Source organism: Ipomoea triloba, chromosome 9 (assembly GCF_003576645.1).
Source record: "Ipomoea triloba cultivar NCNSP0323 chromosome 9, ASM357664v1".
NCBI lineage: Eukaryota > Viridiplantae > Streptophyta > Magnoliopsida > Solanales > Convolvulaceae > Ipomoea > Ipomoea triloba.
In genome coordinates, this window is record NC_044924.1 from 30,394,432 (window position 1) to 30,411,730 (window position 17,299).

Below are 17,299 nucleotides of genomic sequence, written 5' to 3' on the forward strand. Positions count from 1 at the left end.
GATCATTTTCACCATATATGACTGTGGTTAAGTTCCAGTTCACGGTTCAACAATTATTTAATTTTAAATTTTTTGGTTCTGAATCGTAACCAGAACCGTCCATACTATTTCGGTATGATTGCTACAGTGTTTGGTTAGGTTCGAACCGAATCGTTATCATCCATACATATAAATAATAATTTGTTAGAGAAGAAAAATAAATGAAATAATTATTTTTAAGGGTAACAATGTCAATTTAACATTTCAGCGGGAAAAATTGCCACTTTAATAACACAGGGGGAAAAAGTGCTATATGCACATAACATAGGGGAAAAAAGTGTCATTTTAATAACACAGGGGAAAAAGTGTCATTTTAAATTATTTTAATATAATCATAATTTTAACATTAAGAATCAATGGTAGACATTTTCTTTTGTGCATCGCGCATATAAATACTAGTATCTTGATACTTGAGAGGTAACCCAACCGAGTTAGTTGGACAATCGACTTGATAATTACAATGTTTCAAGTTTGACCCAGACTATTCATGGGAGTTGTCTATTGCCTTATTGGTTTGAATTGATCACAAGGTGTAAACCTGGTGTGTGTTTTCTTGTAAATCATATATCTTTATACTTATGGGGTAACTTAACTAAGTTGGTCTGATAGTTAGTTTGGAATCTACTAGAAGTATCTTGATACTTATGAGGTAACTTAACTAAGTTGTTCGGACAGTTAGTTTGGAAACCACAAGATTCAAAACAATGTTGATTTACTTTCAGATTGTTAGTTTGGAAACCACAAGATTCAAAACAACGTTGATTTACTTTTGGACAGTTAGTTTGGAAACAACAAGATTCAAAACAACGTTGATTTACTTGTTTTTTGAGTACTATTGACGAAGCACAAAGAGACATCTTATTTGAGAAGTCACAGCTATGCCGCTCGACCACAAGACCTTTGGCACATTGATCTATTTTATTGTGGTTCATTTAAAGCGCACATTCAAATAGTAGTTACAAATTTGAGTTAGTGACTGAAATGAGCAAAAGTTGAGTGGAGTGAACAAAAAATATACACTTTTTAAAACTTGTACATTTTAAGAAAAACTCCATTAGAACTCGTATTTGTAATAAAAATGTCTCAATGGAGTTTCTTAAATTAATGAAATTTTTTTTTCTTATGAAATACGAGAAACACCTGCACCTCCTAACTTTTATTTATTTCAGTCAATAAATTTACAATTTTTTCCGTTAATCAAAGGCATCTCAATACTTACCAACTAAGTAAAATTTTATTGGTTGGAAACTTGGAACTTCAACTTCAACATGGTCAACATTCAACATTAAAATTTGTTCAAGATTCATAATGTAGACAAGAGAATTTTCAATTTTATACAAGAAAGAAGCCAATTTTAGCAAATGTGCTGTAGTGGGAACACGCGGCAGTTTTGTAGCGTAGTTGCCACGTCATTGCCTGAAACTTCAAAGTTTCTACAGGTTGGGCGTCTTTAAGAAGGGACGTGCTCATCACATTTTTGACATTTTAATTTCCGGCGACTATTCCAAATCTGGTTGAATACTCTCTCCGGAAAACTCAAACTCCGTCCAACTCTCCGGCCACGTTTATCTCTCTGTCGCATCCTACCGATCTCGAAGCTTACACCGGCCATGAATCCAGAGTAGTAAGTCATCTAACCTTCTGTCGGGTCAAGTGATCCTATGTAATCTAAGTTTTTGTTAGAAGCTTGATTTTTAATGCTTATTCGATTAGTTTCTAATAGATCTGTGATAGGTTTTTTCGCGAGATTACTTGTTGGTTTCACTTGGTGAATATCCTGGAAATTCGAGGGCTTTTGGTTGTAGATTTGTTCTCGATTTGTGTAGGTTAATTGAGCAAACCTGTTTAATAGTATGGTATAGATCCGTTTGACTATCTTCCTTCGATTTTTGTTCCGCTAACCTTAGACTTCGATCTCTATATGTAAGCTGGTCAGCAAACTTGGTTGAATTTTGTATGTGTTTTTGGTATTTGAGAACAAAAAACCTCAGTTCAGAGTTGGAATCAGATGACTAATTGTTTTGATTTTAGGTATTTGACTGTAAATTGATACTTTAAGACCTCAATTTCCAGTATTTGAGAAAAATATCACTGGGATCAGCTGACAATCAGGATGGTTAGTGACTGTAGTTTTTGGAGATGTTTTTGTTGGTCAAGCATGTTTAACTACTTGGTGTTCCCTCCCATATTGTCTGGTCTATGTTGCTTTTGGAAGGGTAGAAAGGAATGGGATAGAAAATAGGAGGGAAAGGAAAATGGATCAGAAAACTTGTGATTGGATGTAAAGAAAGAAAATGAGAAGAAACAGAGAGAGGGGATTGAGAAGTCGAGATGGGGTATCGGTTGAGAAGTAGAGAAGAGCTAGTTAATCATGCATAATACGTCTTGAAAAAGGAATGGACAATTTTCTCCTTATTTTCTTCTCATTTTCGGAGAGCAGAATATTTGATAGGATGGGTGATTATTCTCTCCCATTTTCCCCTTTTTCTTTCCTCTTCATTTTCATTTTTATCCACACTAGAAATTAAAGTTCATGTCTTCAGATATTAATCTTAATCTTATACCAGTTCTTTTTTCCTGAGCCAGTATTTTGTTGTGCGGTGCAGTTTGGAGCTTTCTTTTTGCCTAGGCATTTAAAACAACAGCACGTATTTCTCTATTAATTAGCTAGTGGCTGTTTCGGCTTCCATTTTTTGTTTAACTTTTGGTTAAGGTGTGTTGTTGGCCTTGACTATAAACAATGGGGCAATGACTAATGAGCAGTTCGTTCTTCTGTCACTCTATCTACACTTTAAGTTGGCAGTGTTGTCCTCTATCTGTGAGTGAGTGTTCTGGCACTTAGGAGTACATGCAATTTATTTATATCAATATTAAAGTAACAAATTTAGTGGATTTGCCCCACATCAAATTTCCTTCAATGATCAGTTAGGTGTATACTGTTGGTCCTCGAGTTCAGACATCAAGCTTGTGTTTGCTACTATCCTAATTTATACTCATTGAGAGAGCTTCAGAGTTTGGTTTCTCCATTATTGTTGTTGATGTCTTTCATAATCTTGAATTTACTGGTTTGGAAGAGTTATGACAATTTTACTTTGCACTGGAATGTTTACTAAGCGCTTTTGGTTTTTCATAATTCGAGATCAAAATTCAGACTTCAAAATAGCTGGCCAAGAAAAAGCAGAAAATATTAATGGTAGCTATAGCAAAAAATAGTGGCTTTGATACCAGAAGAAATTTGCGTATATGTTTTAATGATGTGTTGGATCAACACATTGAAGCCTGAGTGATAAAGGAAACCTGCAATATAATTATTGTCCCACATAACTGTACTTCTAAATTTTGGTTTTAAAATAAGTAGCAATTTTAAGCTTATTTTTGACTTGAACTCAAATGTTTTTTTGAAATGTATTTATGTGCAGCGACTACCTTTTTAAGCTTTTGCTTATAGGAGATTCTGGTGTAGGAAAATCATGTCTTCTTCTGAGATTTGCTGTAAGTTCTTCATTCCCAGACTGTTTTCATGTTGGTTGAATTAGTTGTTTGAGTGCATTTTCCCATTTTAATATGTTTGCCGGGTTGCTATTTTTGACAAATTATTGTAGGCTGTTTTTTTCACTTCAACAAAAACAAAAACAAAAACAAAAAACAAAAAAAAAAAAAAACAAAAAACAAAATTTGTCTGGAGGATTCTAATTGCACACTGTCTTAAGGTTATTATGATTGCACTACAATCCTACATTAATTTGTTGAAAACAACAATATATATATATGTATGTGTGTGTGTGTGTGCGCGCGCGCGTGCGCGTGCACAAGCAATATCCATATTCATGAATCACGTAAGCTTATTGTCATGAATGTTCACAAGTTAAGCAATATCCAAAGCTAAGCAATATCCATATTCATGAATCACGTAAGCTTATTGTGATGAATATTCATAAGTTAAGCAATATCTAAAGCTAAGCAATATCCATATTCATGAATCATGTAAGCTTATTGTGATGAATATTCATAAGTTAAGCAATATCCAAGGCTAAGCAGTATCCATATCCATGAATATCCAAAGCTTAAGCAATATCCGTATTAATGATTTAATGTCCATAAGTTAAGCAATATCCAAAGCTAAGCAATATCCATATTCCTGAATATCCAAAGCTTAAGCAATATCCATATTAATGAACTCAACAAAATACACGTGTGCCTATATGATATAGCTCACTGATTGCCATTCTATTTTCCTTTTATGTAGTTTTGGTTGGCTAAATGCACAACTTAACATTTTTTGATCTAAGAATGTATTATTCTTTTGATTTTATCTAATTTGGTTTTCCAGGACGATTCCTATCTTGAAAGTTACATCAGTACCATTGGAGTGGACTTTGTAAGTTATTTCCCAATTATGCAAGTATGCTTTCTTATTGTCCTGGTATTAGAATGGAAGGTCTTAACATTGTAATTCTTTTAATGTAGAAAATCCGCACAGTGGAGCAGGATGGGAAGACAATTAAACTCCAAATTGTAAGATGTCTTTTTGGACTAACGGAACCTGGTTGTTGTTTGTACAATGTTCTGGATACTCCCTCCATCCCCCCCACCACATGCACACAATTTGCTCCATAATCACTTGCATCTATCTTACTCTTTCTATTACTATCCATAAATCTCACATCCCCAATTTCTCTTCATATTCACTTGCTTTCTTGTAAATTATCCACTTGTTTCGATTTTAAGCCTAATATTTATTCTCCTTCACTTGGTGCATGCAGTGGGATACTGCTGGCCAAGAACGTTTTAGGACAATTACCAGCAGCTATTACCGTGGGGCTCATGGCATAATTGTAAGCATTGCCATTTCCATATTGCTTCTCTACTTTATTTGCTATATATAATGATTTTGGTATATTGATGATCTGATGGAATTCCGATCAGGTGGTTTATGATGTGACTGATCAAGAGAGTTTCAACAATGTCAAGCAATGGTTGAGTGAAATTGACCGATATGCTAGTGAGAATGTAAACAAGCTTCTTGTTGGGAACAAGTGTGACCTAACAGCACAGAAGGTTGTTTCCTATGAGACAGCAAAGGTAATATTAGAATTTATTTCACCTTCTATCTTGAGACCGAGAATTTGGCACAATCTGAACCTGCCTACGAAGTTTATCAGCATCAATATAACATCACTAGTTTTCTTCTTCTGGTGTAGGCTTTTGCTGATGAAATAGGCATACCTTTCATGGAGACAAGTGCCAAAAATGCAACTAATGTGGAGCAAGCTTTCATGGCCATGGCCGCGACAATCAAAGACAGGTAATGTGACACAGACTTTCAAATCTGCAACATTCCTTCAGCATCAAATAATACTAATGGTAATGATCCCGAACTTTGGTTTTGTAGAATGGCAAGTCAACCAGCAAGCAATGCACGACCTCCTACTGTGCAGATCCGTGGACAACCTGTCAACCAAAAATCAGGCTGCTGCTCAAGTTGAAGAGAGATTCCTTGTATTGCTTGGCATGTAAAACTAGGAGGATCTCCTTTGTTTTTAGTGGTTTGTGAAGTATTAAACTGTTTGGCATTTATTGCCTTTTATCTTTTACTTCAGAACTTTGTTTAAATCACCAAATTCTTTCTCCTTCCATTCAAAATTGTGAACAGCATTTGTACAAAAAGGTCCCAAAATGTTGAGAAATAATGTTAAATACCATATGCCTCTCTGCAAAGTCAATTGAGTTGGAAGCATAAACTAGAATAGCAGTAGGGGCAATTGTTCATGATTAGAGCATAGACTAATAAGAATTTTGCAATAATATTAAACTTAAAACCATGATTTCAAAAACAAAATTGCTTCCAAATCAAAACTCAGATCAAAATTGAACTCCTAACAGATAAAAGATATGAATGTTGAGTAGTTTAACAATACTACTACTGAGGAAAGGAACCCCCAGATGAATTCTAAATTTACACTACTGTAACAGTGATAATACAGGAACATGACTCCTGCAGATATCTTTTGCCTTTTCGGGCAAAAATTGAGAGCTTGGCAGGAATGGCTTGCTCCCTCCCTCACTTTGACCCCAAGGTAGGGAACTGACCGACATCTTCAATTGATGGGGTTCCAAAACTGCTGGTATTGTTTCCACCATACCCTCCTCTGCCACTGCCACGACCCCGACCCCTGCCTCGGCCACCTGGGCGATAGTACATTTCACCTTCAGCAGGCTTCAGAAATTCGTTTATACTTTTTGTCTGCAGTGATGAAACAATATTTTAGTAAGGTTACAGACCGTCAAAGTTCCGAATTGACAAGATTAAAGGCTTAAAAAACTAGTACAATATGAAAATCCAATGCATTCCAGTGAAATAAACCATGATTCACATGCTTTTTATACACTTAGGTTTAAGGGGAGACTATCTAAATGCAAAATGCCTAAAAATATAACCAAATACAGCATTTATGCCAATGCCACACATTGAAAATTTTAAAGACTACTGAATCAAGTGACATTGTGGGCAGGAAGTAGGGAGGAAATAATGGGTGAAGTGAAGTGCATCGACAAATATGGAGTAAGAAGAAGGAATATACCTTTTTGACCTTTTCTCCGGCCTCTTTCTTTTTATCTTCTTTTTCAGATCCCTGCCAGAGTGCCAGTTGCTCAATTAAACACAATCACCAATACGATCCCAAAACCTCCATCAACAAGCATTCATTGCACCAAAATAAAATGAAGACAGAAAAAGATTAAGGATCTCAGAAATCTCACCAACTTAATGAAGACCTCATCATCATTCTTCTTATTTGCCAACAGTGCCATGGATTCAAATTCCTTGTCTAAGCAAACCTTACGTTCCTCAGGCCTTGATGCCAGAAGAGCCTTTCTCTTCTCCTCCAACAATTTCTCATACTCATCCAGAGTCATCTCCTACCAAGTCAAAGAAATGGACATGAATGTCAGATTAGTACAGTTTATTTAACATAAAACAATGTCATCTAAATAATGCAAATATGAAAACAATGAAGTAGACATTGCGAACTCAAAATTATATTACAGATAAGGAAGGTTTCTAAAGCATAAATTAGGTATGGTAACCAACCTGCCCAAACTGATATTTTAAGATTACAGAATGAAATGATAGAAAACAGATGATGATCAAATAATTGATAAAAAAAACTATGTTTCATTACAATTAGGTAACATTTACTTCTTGGGAATCTGTAACTATTACAAGCCTAAATGCAAACAATGAGACTCCCAATACATGCACGCAACGATGTCAATCAGTAGCTTTACCCCTCTATATGAGGGATAGGGAATAGAGCACAAAATTTAGTAAAAATAGAAAAACTTCCTTGAGAGTTGAGAAGAAATGGCAAGCCCACCATTTTAACAAATAGGTAGGCACTGCTTGCTTATGTATAAAAACAGTTTGTTATACTTCATTGAAAATTGATTTTCTATATACTAGGAAGATTCCTCAACTTACGCCTCTAGCAACTAGTATACCAGGGAAAATGATTTAAAACTTATTCAATTCTATTTATTTTGGAAGAAACAGTAAAAGCTAATGCATTAAACAATTTTCATTTATTTACTTTATGGAGAAATTCTTTATTAGAGACAGATCTTATCCAAATGTTACCTTCTCCTCGGGCTCCTTTACTTCTGGTTCATCCGATGGAGAATCCTTCTTGGCATCTCCAGCATCTTCTTGCCCATGTTGCTTCTCAATTGCATCAGTGTTCACAACATCATTAACAACTCCATTCATGGGCTCTTCAGCTTCACTGAATTAAGAACAAACCATATTTAAACAAAACCATATAAGCACAATATTACAGCCTCCATCACATTTTGTTTGGTTTGTTTACTAATTGAGGTACAATCTTTTTTTTGGCTCAATTTTTTCTTTGGAATAATTTCAAAATGGGCTTTGGACAATTTTGTCTCTCCTGTTTATGCTTTTGATGGTTTTAACCTCAAATTCAAAACTGCCTAGTTAACATTCAAATGTGTGGAATTGGTGCAAGTTTTTTACATTCAAAATTCACTTTCTTGTGCAAAGTAGAACTTTTACTGCAGATTGCAAATAAATAAGTTCTATTTCCTACTGTTAATATACTTTATAGGAAAAAATTGTTGAGTTAATGCTCATTAAACAAATCCAACAAACCAATCAGGACATAGAGAGAGTGACACATTCAAGGATCTAATGAAAAATATGAAAAACTAAATAGCATTACATACGGAGCAATCTCATCTGTAGGACTTCCCCAGTTTCCACGACCAGAACCCTCACGCTTAATTTCACTCCTGAAAAACAGGGCATATTAGTACATATCAGAAGTATGAAAAACTTAAAAAGCACTATATGATAATAAATTCAAGCATGATGCACATACCCACGCCCTGTTCCACTACGGCGTTCATACACCCTGCGAGGATATTCCCCATCAGCTTTTTCACCATTGCTTAGATCACCACGGCGATCACCACGGAAGCCACCCCTAGGTCCACCATAGCCTCCTCTCCTTTCAAAGGTCTTTCCACCTTCTCCATCTTCAGATTGTCTATAACCTCCACCATAGCCTCCTCTCCTTTCAAATGGCTTTCCACCTTCTCCATCTTCGGATTGTCTATAACCTCCACCATAGCCTCTTCTCCTTTCAAATGGCTTTCCACCTTCTCCATCTTCAGATTGTCTATAACCACCAGCAAAACCATTGTTGTTGCCATAATTATTCTCATTGTTAGTAGAATCTTGACAGAACCCACGTCCCCGACCACCACGCCCACCTCCACGTGGACCACGTCCCCGCTGAAATTCAGTTTTGGCTTCCCTCACTGTTCAGAATATATTAGCACATTAAGGAATGAAATCATCTTACTATCATTCGTGCAAAAACATGACCAACCCGGAATTTTAGTACATGCAATGGATAAATCTGTAAATGTTCAAATTTTGGATGCAAACTGAATACAGAAACATACATAAATATATATATACACAGAAGTTCATATTTTTTTTAAAACGCACAAAAACATTATCAAACATACTAGCCTTCTTTAGATGATACCAAATAGTAACTACTAAAGACGATTAGCATTTATAAGGATAATAACAGCGATCTACTGCAAAGTGCAAACAATTAAAACCATGAGTAGCAACTTGAAGTAGAAACACTACAAAATATCCTTTTTCTCATACATAAACACATAATCTGTGCATTGACTATAGATCTTATTAATACGAATTATCCAATTAAGATGATTTGTTTGAACACTTCATCTCATCGGCAACGGGAATTACCAGCTTGGGAAGGAGGAAGAGGCTTGGAAGGCAACTTGGCATTGGCGGCGGCGGAGTTAGGCTTCGCCGGAGCCTGACCAGGAGTCTTCTTGGGAGCCGAGGCTGGAGTAGGCAGCTTCTGCTGCTGAGCAGCATGGAGCTGCAATGGATCCTCGTTGTCATCGTCACCCAGAAGGTCAAAAGGGTTCATGGTCGCCATTTCTGAATACTTTTCCGACACTGATATATGTATCACCGCTCGAAGCTTTACCGGAGATTCTCAATAATCAAGGAAGGCTAGTTACAAGAATCCATGGGGAATAAAAAGCGAGAATGGCAGAGAGTAACACTGGAAACCCTAGCTAAAGCGGCAGAGAATGGGGATTTTATGTGGAGCCTAATCCTAAAACCCTAGTGAGCAGTGGAGGAGAAAATAAGATTTAGAGTGAAGGAGGTTATGGGCTATGCTTGTCTGTAGGGGCCCATACTACGTTTTCATGGGCTTTCATTTTCACGGTATCATACACTAAATTGCCAAAATTACCAACAATAGTTTATCGATTATAATGATTTTATTATTTAATAATTACTTTTTTAAAAACTATAATTTTAAAAATAAATTAACTTATAGATATCTAAATCTAATCTAAACACATAATAAGTCTCAATCAAGGTTATATCATTGATTTATGTCCTTCTTTTAGTATGCTAATAAATGTATACATTTTACTTTAAATGTTGTGCATTTCAATGTTATTAGACAAAATTGTCCCTACTACAATCTTGTTATACAAAACTATCCTTACACCGTTAGTTTTTAACTCTATCATTATTATCATACACCTATCTCTATCATATCACTTTCCTATTTCGTAATTACCATTTTATTAAAATCATTATATAATTAATTTAATGGTTAATTATATTTTGATTAAATTTCTATGAATGGTAAATCATATATGTGTGTGTATAAAATACATATATTATTTCTGTATATATAATTCGAATTAAAAATTTTAATTATTTATATTTATAAATGTTTTAATATTGGGCATGAACTTTCACGCATCGCGCTGATACAGTACTCAAGCCAAGACCCTAACTCCACTACAATCTCTTGTGGAGCTTGTGGAGCCGATGTGGGATCATATCATTGCCCACCCCTTGAGATGTGGAGCTTGTGGAGCCGATGTGGGATCATATCATTGCCCACCCCTTGAGAAGCCGACGTCCGCGGCGGCTTACTCTGGACAGCTCACACTTCGGACTCTTCTCAGCACCAGGTAGCCCTTTTCTAGGTCGCCCCCTCCGCTAGGCCGGCACCGGAAGAGTGGATGACTTCACTCTGGATAGCTTTCACTCCGGACTCTTCTCGGTTCCCTTTGAACCTTATCAAGGACCGGGTAGCCCTTTCCACCACACTCCGGCCTCTCAATGAAAGCACCAATGATACGGTACTCAAGCCAAGACCCTAACTCCACCACAAAAGCTAGCTCATGAGTGGAGGTTTGGCCCCAACTTAAGTACCACTCCACAATCTCTTGTGGAGCCGATGTGGGATCGTATCACGCGCGTACAAATACTAGTATATATATATGAATAAATTTATACGGGAAAAAATTGTTTAAAATTGATACGTTACTTGAAGTTGTATTGCGTACAGATTGTTGATTAGTTTTCCTGTTGGGAGGAGGATTAAGCCTTGATCCTAGACCATCTTACAAGTTGTTTGGTAGATATGAATTGAGTCACAAATTACAGTACTTGGTTTGAAGAAATTACAATTCGTTCTATTTATTAATTTGGAGATCATATATTCCTTATGAATTCCAATTCAACATAGCATGGATAGGAAAAAGATATGGAAATGACCCTTTTGACAAGCCAAGAATTGAAAATGGTGATATTTACAATACAAAAAGAAATTTTGACAAATTTATTAAATTTTTTTTAGAGTTAATTCCACCTTTTTAACTGCCTCTAATATTTCAAAAATAAATAAAGAAAAATATTTAGCGACACTTAATAACCGCCACTAAAATTTAACGGAATAAACTAATAGTTATATTTAGTGACGGTTAGAGAACCGTTGCTAAAAGTAAAGTAAACTACCTTATATTTAGCGGTGATTTCAAAACCGCCGTTAAATGCAATTCTGGTCAACAATTCTCACATTTGTCTAAAATCGCCATCAAATAATCTTTTTGGTGTAGTAATCATTCATTTTTAATACCAAAATACAGATAACGTATTTTTTTTAAGGTTCAAACTCACTCCCTTCCATGTGGGAGTGTAAACTGGATCCCACTAGACCACAAGGTCTTTGGTATATGAGTATGCTAATATTATATAATATTATTTGGTTTAAGTTATGTAATTACTAATTTTATATTATGTATTGTCAATAGGATTTTGAAGTAATATGATTACTAGACCTTGACTTTCATAGATATTCTTATATTACTATTCAATATTATAATTTTGCCATAATCAATATCAATATATAACAACAACAACAAGAACATATTTATACATATATAAAATAGTATATGATCATGTATATAAATAATTTTTATTTACGTATTTATTTTCTTGTATTAAGGAAATTTAAATAAATTGTACAATATAACTAACTTAACATATAACCCTAACTCTCACAAGGTAATTACTTTCATATTCCATGAACTTGGAAAGCTGGGAAATGGCTTCTGGAAAATATTTTCTGAAAATGAGTCATTTTTCAAAAAATATTTTCTTTCTAGTGTTTGGTTGCATTCTGAAAAACTGTCTTTGGTGTGTTTGGTTATTTTTTAGAAGATAAACACAATTACTTTTAATTTTAAATATTTAAAATATGATAATGATTTTATTATTATTATTTTTATTAAAACCTCACAACCGTCCAAATCCCTAACCAAAAGTCCAAATCCCTCCCCCTAGCAATGGCGATTTTCGAAGAAGATGGATGGTTGGTTGGGCGACGATTGCTGGGTAGGTTTGGGGTGCGAAGGAGGCTAGCAACAAGGTGGTGGCGTTGGGAGTGGCGATGGCGGCGAAGGAGGATCTAGCTTGGGCATACGAGATCGCGTGCAATATGCGTGTATGACGACTTAATTTAAGCGAGAAAGGAAATTAAAAGTAAATTACTTATAAAAAATAATTTTAAAAAGAAATTAAGTAAATTAAAAATTCAATAGCAACCATAAGCTTTCTACACATCCCTTTACATCTATGAGCAAAATGGACAACAATGAAAGGCATTTCAACAATTTTTTTGTCATGAATCCTATAAATTAAAACAACATTATTATATACTTAATAAGCTAAGGAGATAAAAAAAGGGGAAGGAAGAAAGTAAAAATGGAAAAAAATAAAATCTTTTTAATTGTATTAACGCTCCTAGTGGGCATGCGTAGCGCACACGCCCACTAAGCGCTCCGGGTGCACGCGACGCGCACTAGCACCTCTATCTTCTTCTTCTTCTTTTTTTTGAGTCCATTATAAAAAAAAAACAACAAAATTTCTACAACACAAATTGCTGGATTGGTATTGCAATTAATTATATGGTAATTATTCATTATAATACTTGATATTTTATAATTATAAATACAGTAAATAATAAACAATCGTATAATAGTTAATTTTTATTATAAATTAATCAAAAAAATAAATTTTTACTCTAACTTAGCATCACGTGCCAAATTTAGGATAAAAACATTGGATTACTTTTTATACCCGTAAATATATCTAATCAGATTACTTAAATATTAAACCTCATTACATAGTTGTACAAAATTTGTTTTATATAATATTTTCTTGAGTAGCTTGTTTTATAAGATACAACTTTTGAAAAAACATTTGTCTTCATATATTCTCCGTTTGTTCATTTTTGTTTCATAGTTGTACAAAAAAAATTTTAAATAAAAATTTCTTGTGTAGCTTTAAATCTTTGTTTTATTAAGATACAACTTTTGAGAGAACATTTGTCTTTATATGTTCTCCATTTGTTCATTATTTTGTTTCAATTACTAAAAAATCATAGACAACTAAGGAATGAAGCTACCACAATCTATTCGTATTCATAACTGACAAAAGCAATACGAGTGGATTATAGAGTAGCTAGCTTCCTTAGAGAAACTACTATAGTTGCATTATTTCGATTAATTTTGTGTCCAACAAGGAGATAGAAGTGGAGGAAAAGGGTGATAAAAAGAAAAAGAAAAATAACACCGACAATAGATTATTTTTTTTTAATAGTATTAACGAATTTAGCGGGCACATGCATTGCACGTGCTAACGGTAGCTACTGGTGTAATCATCTTTGTTAACCAATTGACTCCAATTCCACCTCATGGCAATTCAAATGAAATTGAATACAATCATAATTCAAATAAAATTGAACACAATTAAGACTATAACATGTAAACATCTCCCTATTCTAATTAAGTACCTATTATGCTAATATATAGTAGCTTAGGAACAAGAATGTGTAGTACGTGTGGCTCTTATGTGCTCTACTCTTTTAGCTACAACAAAATTAAAAAAAATCTTCAATATAATCAAGCATTAATCGTACACAATATGAAGCAAATCTTCTAACATAACATTGCATGATCAACACCTAATGAATTCAAGACACTTCTTGTTCTTCTTGACTTTCAATGAAATATTCTTCTTTTTTTTTCTTCTTTATCAGACATTTCTTCTTCTTAATCAATTGCTCCTTCAATTCATATTCAATTAATTAGTTAAGCATAATTTAAACTAAAATATAGTTAACGAATCCATACACAATAGGCAATTAGTTTAAATTTTACTATTTTCATTTAATGGAAACCTAAATATAAATCAAAATACCCCTTGTTAATGTTTGGTCCATTTGTTGCAAGGAAGGGAATCTTTTGTAGTCTAACAGCGTCATGGAACATCAATGTGTTATAGTTTATTTTTTTCTTTTGAAAACAATGCGTTGTAGTTCATTAGTTATTTTTTTTTTAATTGCATCATCCAATACACCAAATCCATACTTTTTCTTTCAACTTTCTATCGACTTTTCTGATACAGATGGGATGATTAGTTTCTCAATATTGAGGTAGCAAAGTGCCTGCAACATATATATATATATATATATATATATATATCACCGTTATGCATGTCGTATGTGTTGGGAATTCTTAATAATGTTTTTTTAAATGAAAAGATTTATATAGTGAAATAAAGGGGCTAGTTTGGGCATACGGGAGCGCGTGCAATATGCGTGTATGACGACTTAATTTAAGCGAGAAAGGAAATTAAAAGTAAATTGCTTATAAAAAATAATTTTAAAAAGAAAATAAGTAACTTAAAAATTCAATAGCAATCATACGCTTTCTACACATCCCTTTATGTCTATGAGCAAAATGGGTAGCAATGAAAGGCATTTCAGCAATCCTTTTGTCATGAATTCTACATAAATTAAAACAACATTATATACTTAATAAGCTAAGGAGAGAAAGAAGAAAGGGAGGAAGGAAGAAAGTAAAAATGGGAAAAAATAAAATCTTTTAATTGTATTAATGCACCCAGTGGGCATGCGTAGAGCACACGGTCACTAAGCGCTCCAGGCGCGTGACGCGCACTAGCACCTCTATCTTTTTTTTTTTTTTTTTTTTTTTTTTTTTTTAACTATAAATTTTTACAAGGTACGTAAAAAATAAAATTTCTACAACACAAATTGCTGGATTGGTATTACAATTACTTATATGGTAATTAGATTACCTAAATATTAAACCTATTTACATAGTTGTACAAATTTTGTTTAAAATAAAATTTTCTTGAGTAGCTTTAAACCTTTGTTTTATTAAGATACAACTTTTGAGAGAACATTTGCCTTCATATGTTCTACGTTTGTTCATTTTTGTTTCAATTACTGAAAAATCACAGACAATTAAGGATGCTACTAGAATATATTTATATTCGTAGCTAACAAAAGCCATACAAATGGATTATAGAGTAGCTTCCTTAAAGCAACTACCATAGTTACATTGTTTTAATCGTATTAATGAACTTTGCGGGCACGTACTTTGCATGCGCCAACCTGTAGCTACTAGTGTAATCATCTTGTCAACCAATTGACTTCAACTCCAGGCTCCACCTCATGGTAATTCAAATCAAGTTGAATTCAATCATAATTCAAATAAAATTGAACACAATTAAGACGATAACATGTAAACATCTTCCTATCCTACGTACCTATTACTCTCATATATAATAGGAACAAGAATGCGTAGTGTGGCTCATATGTGCTGTACTCTTTTAGCAACAATAGAATTTCAAAAAATCTGTCATATAATCAAGCATTAATCGTACACAGTATAAAGCAAATCTTCTAACACAAGTACATAACATTGCACAATCAACACCTAATGAGTTCAAGACACTTCTTCTTTTTCTTAACTTTCAATGAAATCTTTTTTTTTTCCTTCATTATCAGGCACTTCTTCTTCTTCTTCTTCAACAATTGCTCCTTCAATTCATATTCAATTAATTAGTTAAGCATAATTTCAACTAAAATGTAGTGAACGAATCCATACCCAATAGGCAATTAGTTTAAATTTTACTCTTTTAATTTAATGGAAGCCTAAATATTAATCAAAATATCTCTTGTTAATGTTTGGTCCATTTGTTGCAAGGAAGTAGGATCTTTTCCAGTCTCACAGCATCATGAAACATCAATGTGTTGTAGTTTATTTGTTGTTTATTTGTTTCATAGTCCAATACACCAAATTCATACTTTTCTTTCAACTTTCTGTCTTTTCTGGTGCAGATGGGATGATTAGTTTCTCAATATTGAGATAGCAAAGTGCCTGCAAAAAATATATATCACCATTATGCATGTCATATATGTTCAAAATAATGTTTCTTTTTTAAAAAGAAAATATTCATATCGAGAAATAAAGGTGCTAGCTTGGATATACGGGATCGTGTGCAATATGCGTGTATGACGACTTAATTTAAGCGGGAAAGGAAATTAAAAGCAAATTGCTTATAAAAATTAATTTTAAAAAGAAATTAAGTAACTTATAGATTCAATAGCAATCATAAGCTTTATACACACCCCTTTACGTCTATGAGCAAAATGGGCAGCAATGAAAAGCATTTCAGCAATCCTTTAGTCATGAATCCTATAAATTACAACAACATTATATACTTAATAAGCTAAGGGGGAAAAATGGGAAGGAAGAAAGTAAAAATGGAAAAAAATAAAATCTTTTAATTGTATTAATGCTCTTAGTGGGCATGTGTAGTGCACACGCCCACTGAGCGCTCCGGGTGCACACGAAGCGCACTAGCACCTCTATCTTTTTTTTTTTTTTTATATAAATTTTTATGGGGTCCATAAAAAACAAAATCTCTACAACACAAATTGCTGAATTGGTATTACAATTAATTATATGGTTATTATTCATTATAGTACTTGATATTTTATAATTATTATAAATACAGTAAATAATATACAATCATATAATAGTTAATTTTTACTCTAAATTAATCAAAAGATAAATTTTTACTCTAACTTAGCATCACATGCCAAATTTAGGATAAAAACATTGGATTACTTTTTATACCCGTAAATATATCTAATTAGATTACCTAAATATTAAACCTCATTACATAGTTGTACAAAATTGGTTTTATATAATATTTTCTTGAGTAGCTTTAAACCTTTGTTTTATAAGATACAATTTTTGAAAAAACATTTGTCTTCATATGTTCTCCGTTTTTCATTTTTGTCTCAATTACTGAAAAATCACAGACAACTAAGGAAGCTACTAGAATCTATTCGTATTCATAGCTGACAAAAACCATATGAGTGGATTATAGAGTAGCTTCCTTAAAGCAACTACAATAGTTAATTGTTTCGATTAGTTTTGTGTCCAACAAGGAGATAGAAGTGTAGGAAAAGGGGATAAAAAGAAAAAGAAAAATAACATTAGT

At 33.5% G+C, this 17,299-nt stretch overlaps 2 protein-coding genes across 2 annotated transcripts; one reads left to right on the forward strand and one right to left on the reverse strand.

Moving 5' to 3' along the window:
* The first annotated feature begins 1,513 nt into the window (after positions 1-1,513).
* On the forward strand, positions 1,514-5,757 carry LOC116028504 (ras-related protein RABD2c-like). Its single transcript, XM_031270235.1, has 8 exons — positions 1,514-1,663; positions 3,459-3,531; positions 4,370-4,417; positions 4,507-4,554; positions 4,803-4,874; positions 4,966-5,121; positions 5,241-5,344; positions 5,432-5,757. Exons 1-8 carry the CDS (start codon positions 1,650-1,652, stop codon positions 5,523-5,525), a joined length of 609 nt encoding a protein of 202 aa, XP_031126095.1. The 5' UTR covers positions 1,514-1,649; the 3' UTR covers positions 5,526-5,757.
* Positions 5,758-5,824: 67 nt separating this feature from the next.
* On the reverse strand, positions 5,825-9,729 carry LOC116028503 (RGG repeats nuclear RNA binding protein A-like). Its single transcript, XM_031270233.1, has 7 exons — positions 9,344-9,729; positions 8,436-8,877; positions 8,281-8,346; positions 7,676-7,820; positions 6,799-6,957; positions 6,621-6,671; positions 5,825-6,283 (listed from the first exon to the last, which is right to left on the reverse strand). Exons 1-7 carry the CDS (start codon positions 9,540-9,542, stop codon positions 6,101-6,103), a joined length of 1,245 nt encoding a protein of 414 aa, XP_031126093.1. The 5' UTR covers positions 9,543-9,729; the 3' UTR covers positions 5,825-6,100.
* Between the last annotated feature and the right edge of the window lie 7,570 nt (positions 9,730-17,299).

Excerpts from the sequence above, each read along its gene's own strand:
- LOC116028504 (XM_031270235.1), top strand. Across the intron at positions 3,532-4,369 it reads GTCTTCTTCTGAGATTTGCT|GACGATTCCTATCTTGAAAG; the intron begins GTAAGTTCTTCA and ends TTGGTTTTCCAG. Across the intron at positions 4,875-4,965 it reads GTGGGGCTCATGGCATAATT|GTGGTTTATGATGTGACTGA; the intron begins GTAAGCATTGCC and ends AATTCCGATCAG.
- LOC116028503 (XM_031270233.1), bottom strand. The coding sequence starts at position 9,542 with ATGGCGACCATGAACCCTTTTGACCTTCTGGGTGACGATGACAACGAG. Across the intron at positions 8,347-8,435 it reads CGTAGTGGAACAGGGCGTGG|GAGTGAAATTAAGCGTGAGG; the intron begins GTATGTGCATCA and ends CCTGTTTTTCAG. Across the intron at positions 6,284-6,620 it reads CCGGAGAAAAGGTCAAAAAG|ACAAAAAGTATAAACGAATT; the intron begins GTATATTCCTTC and ends TCATCACTGCAG.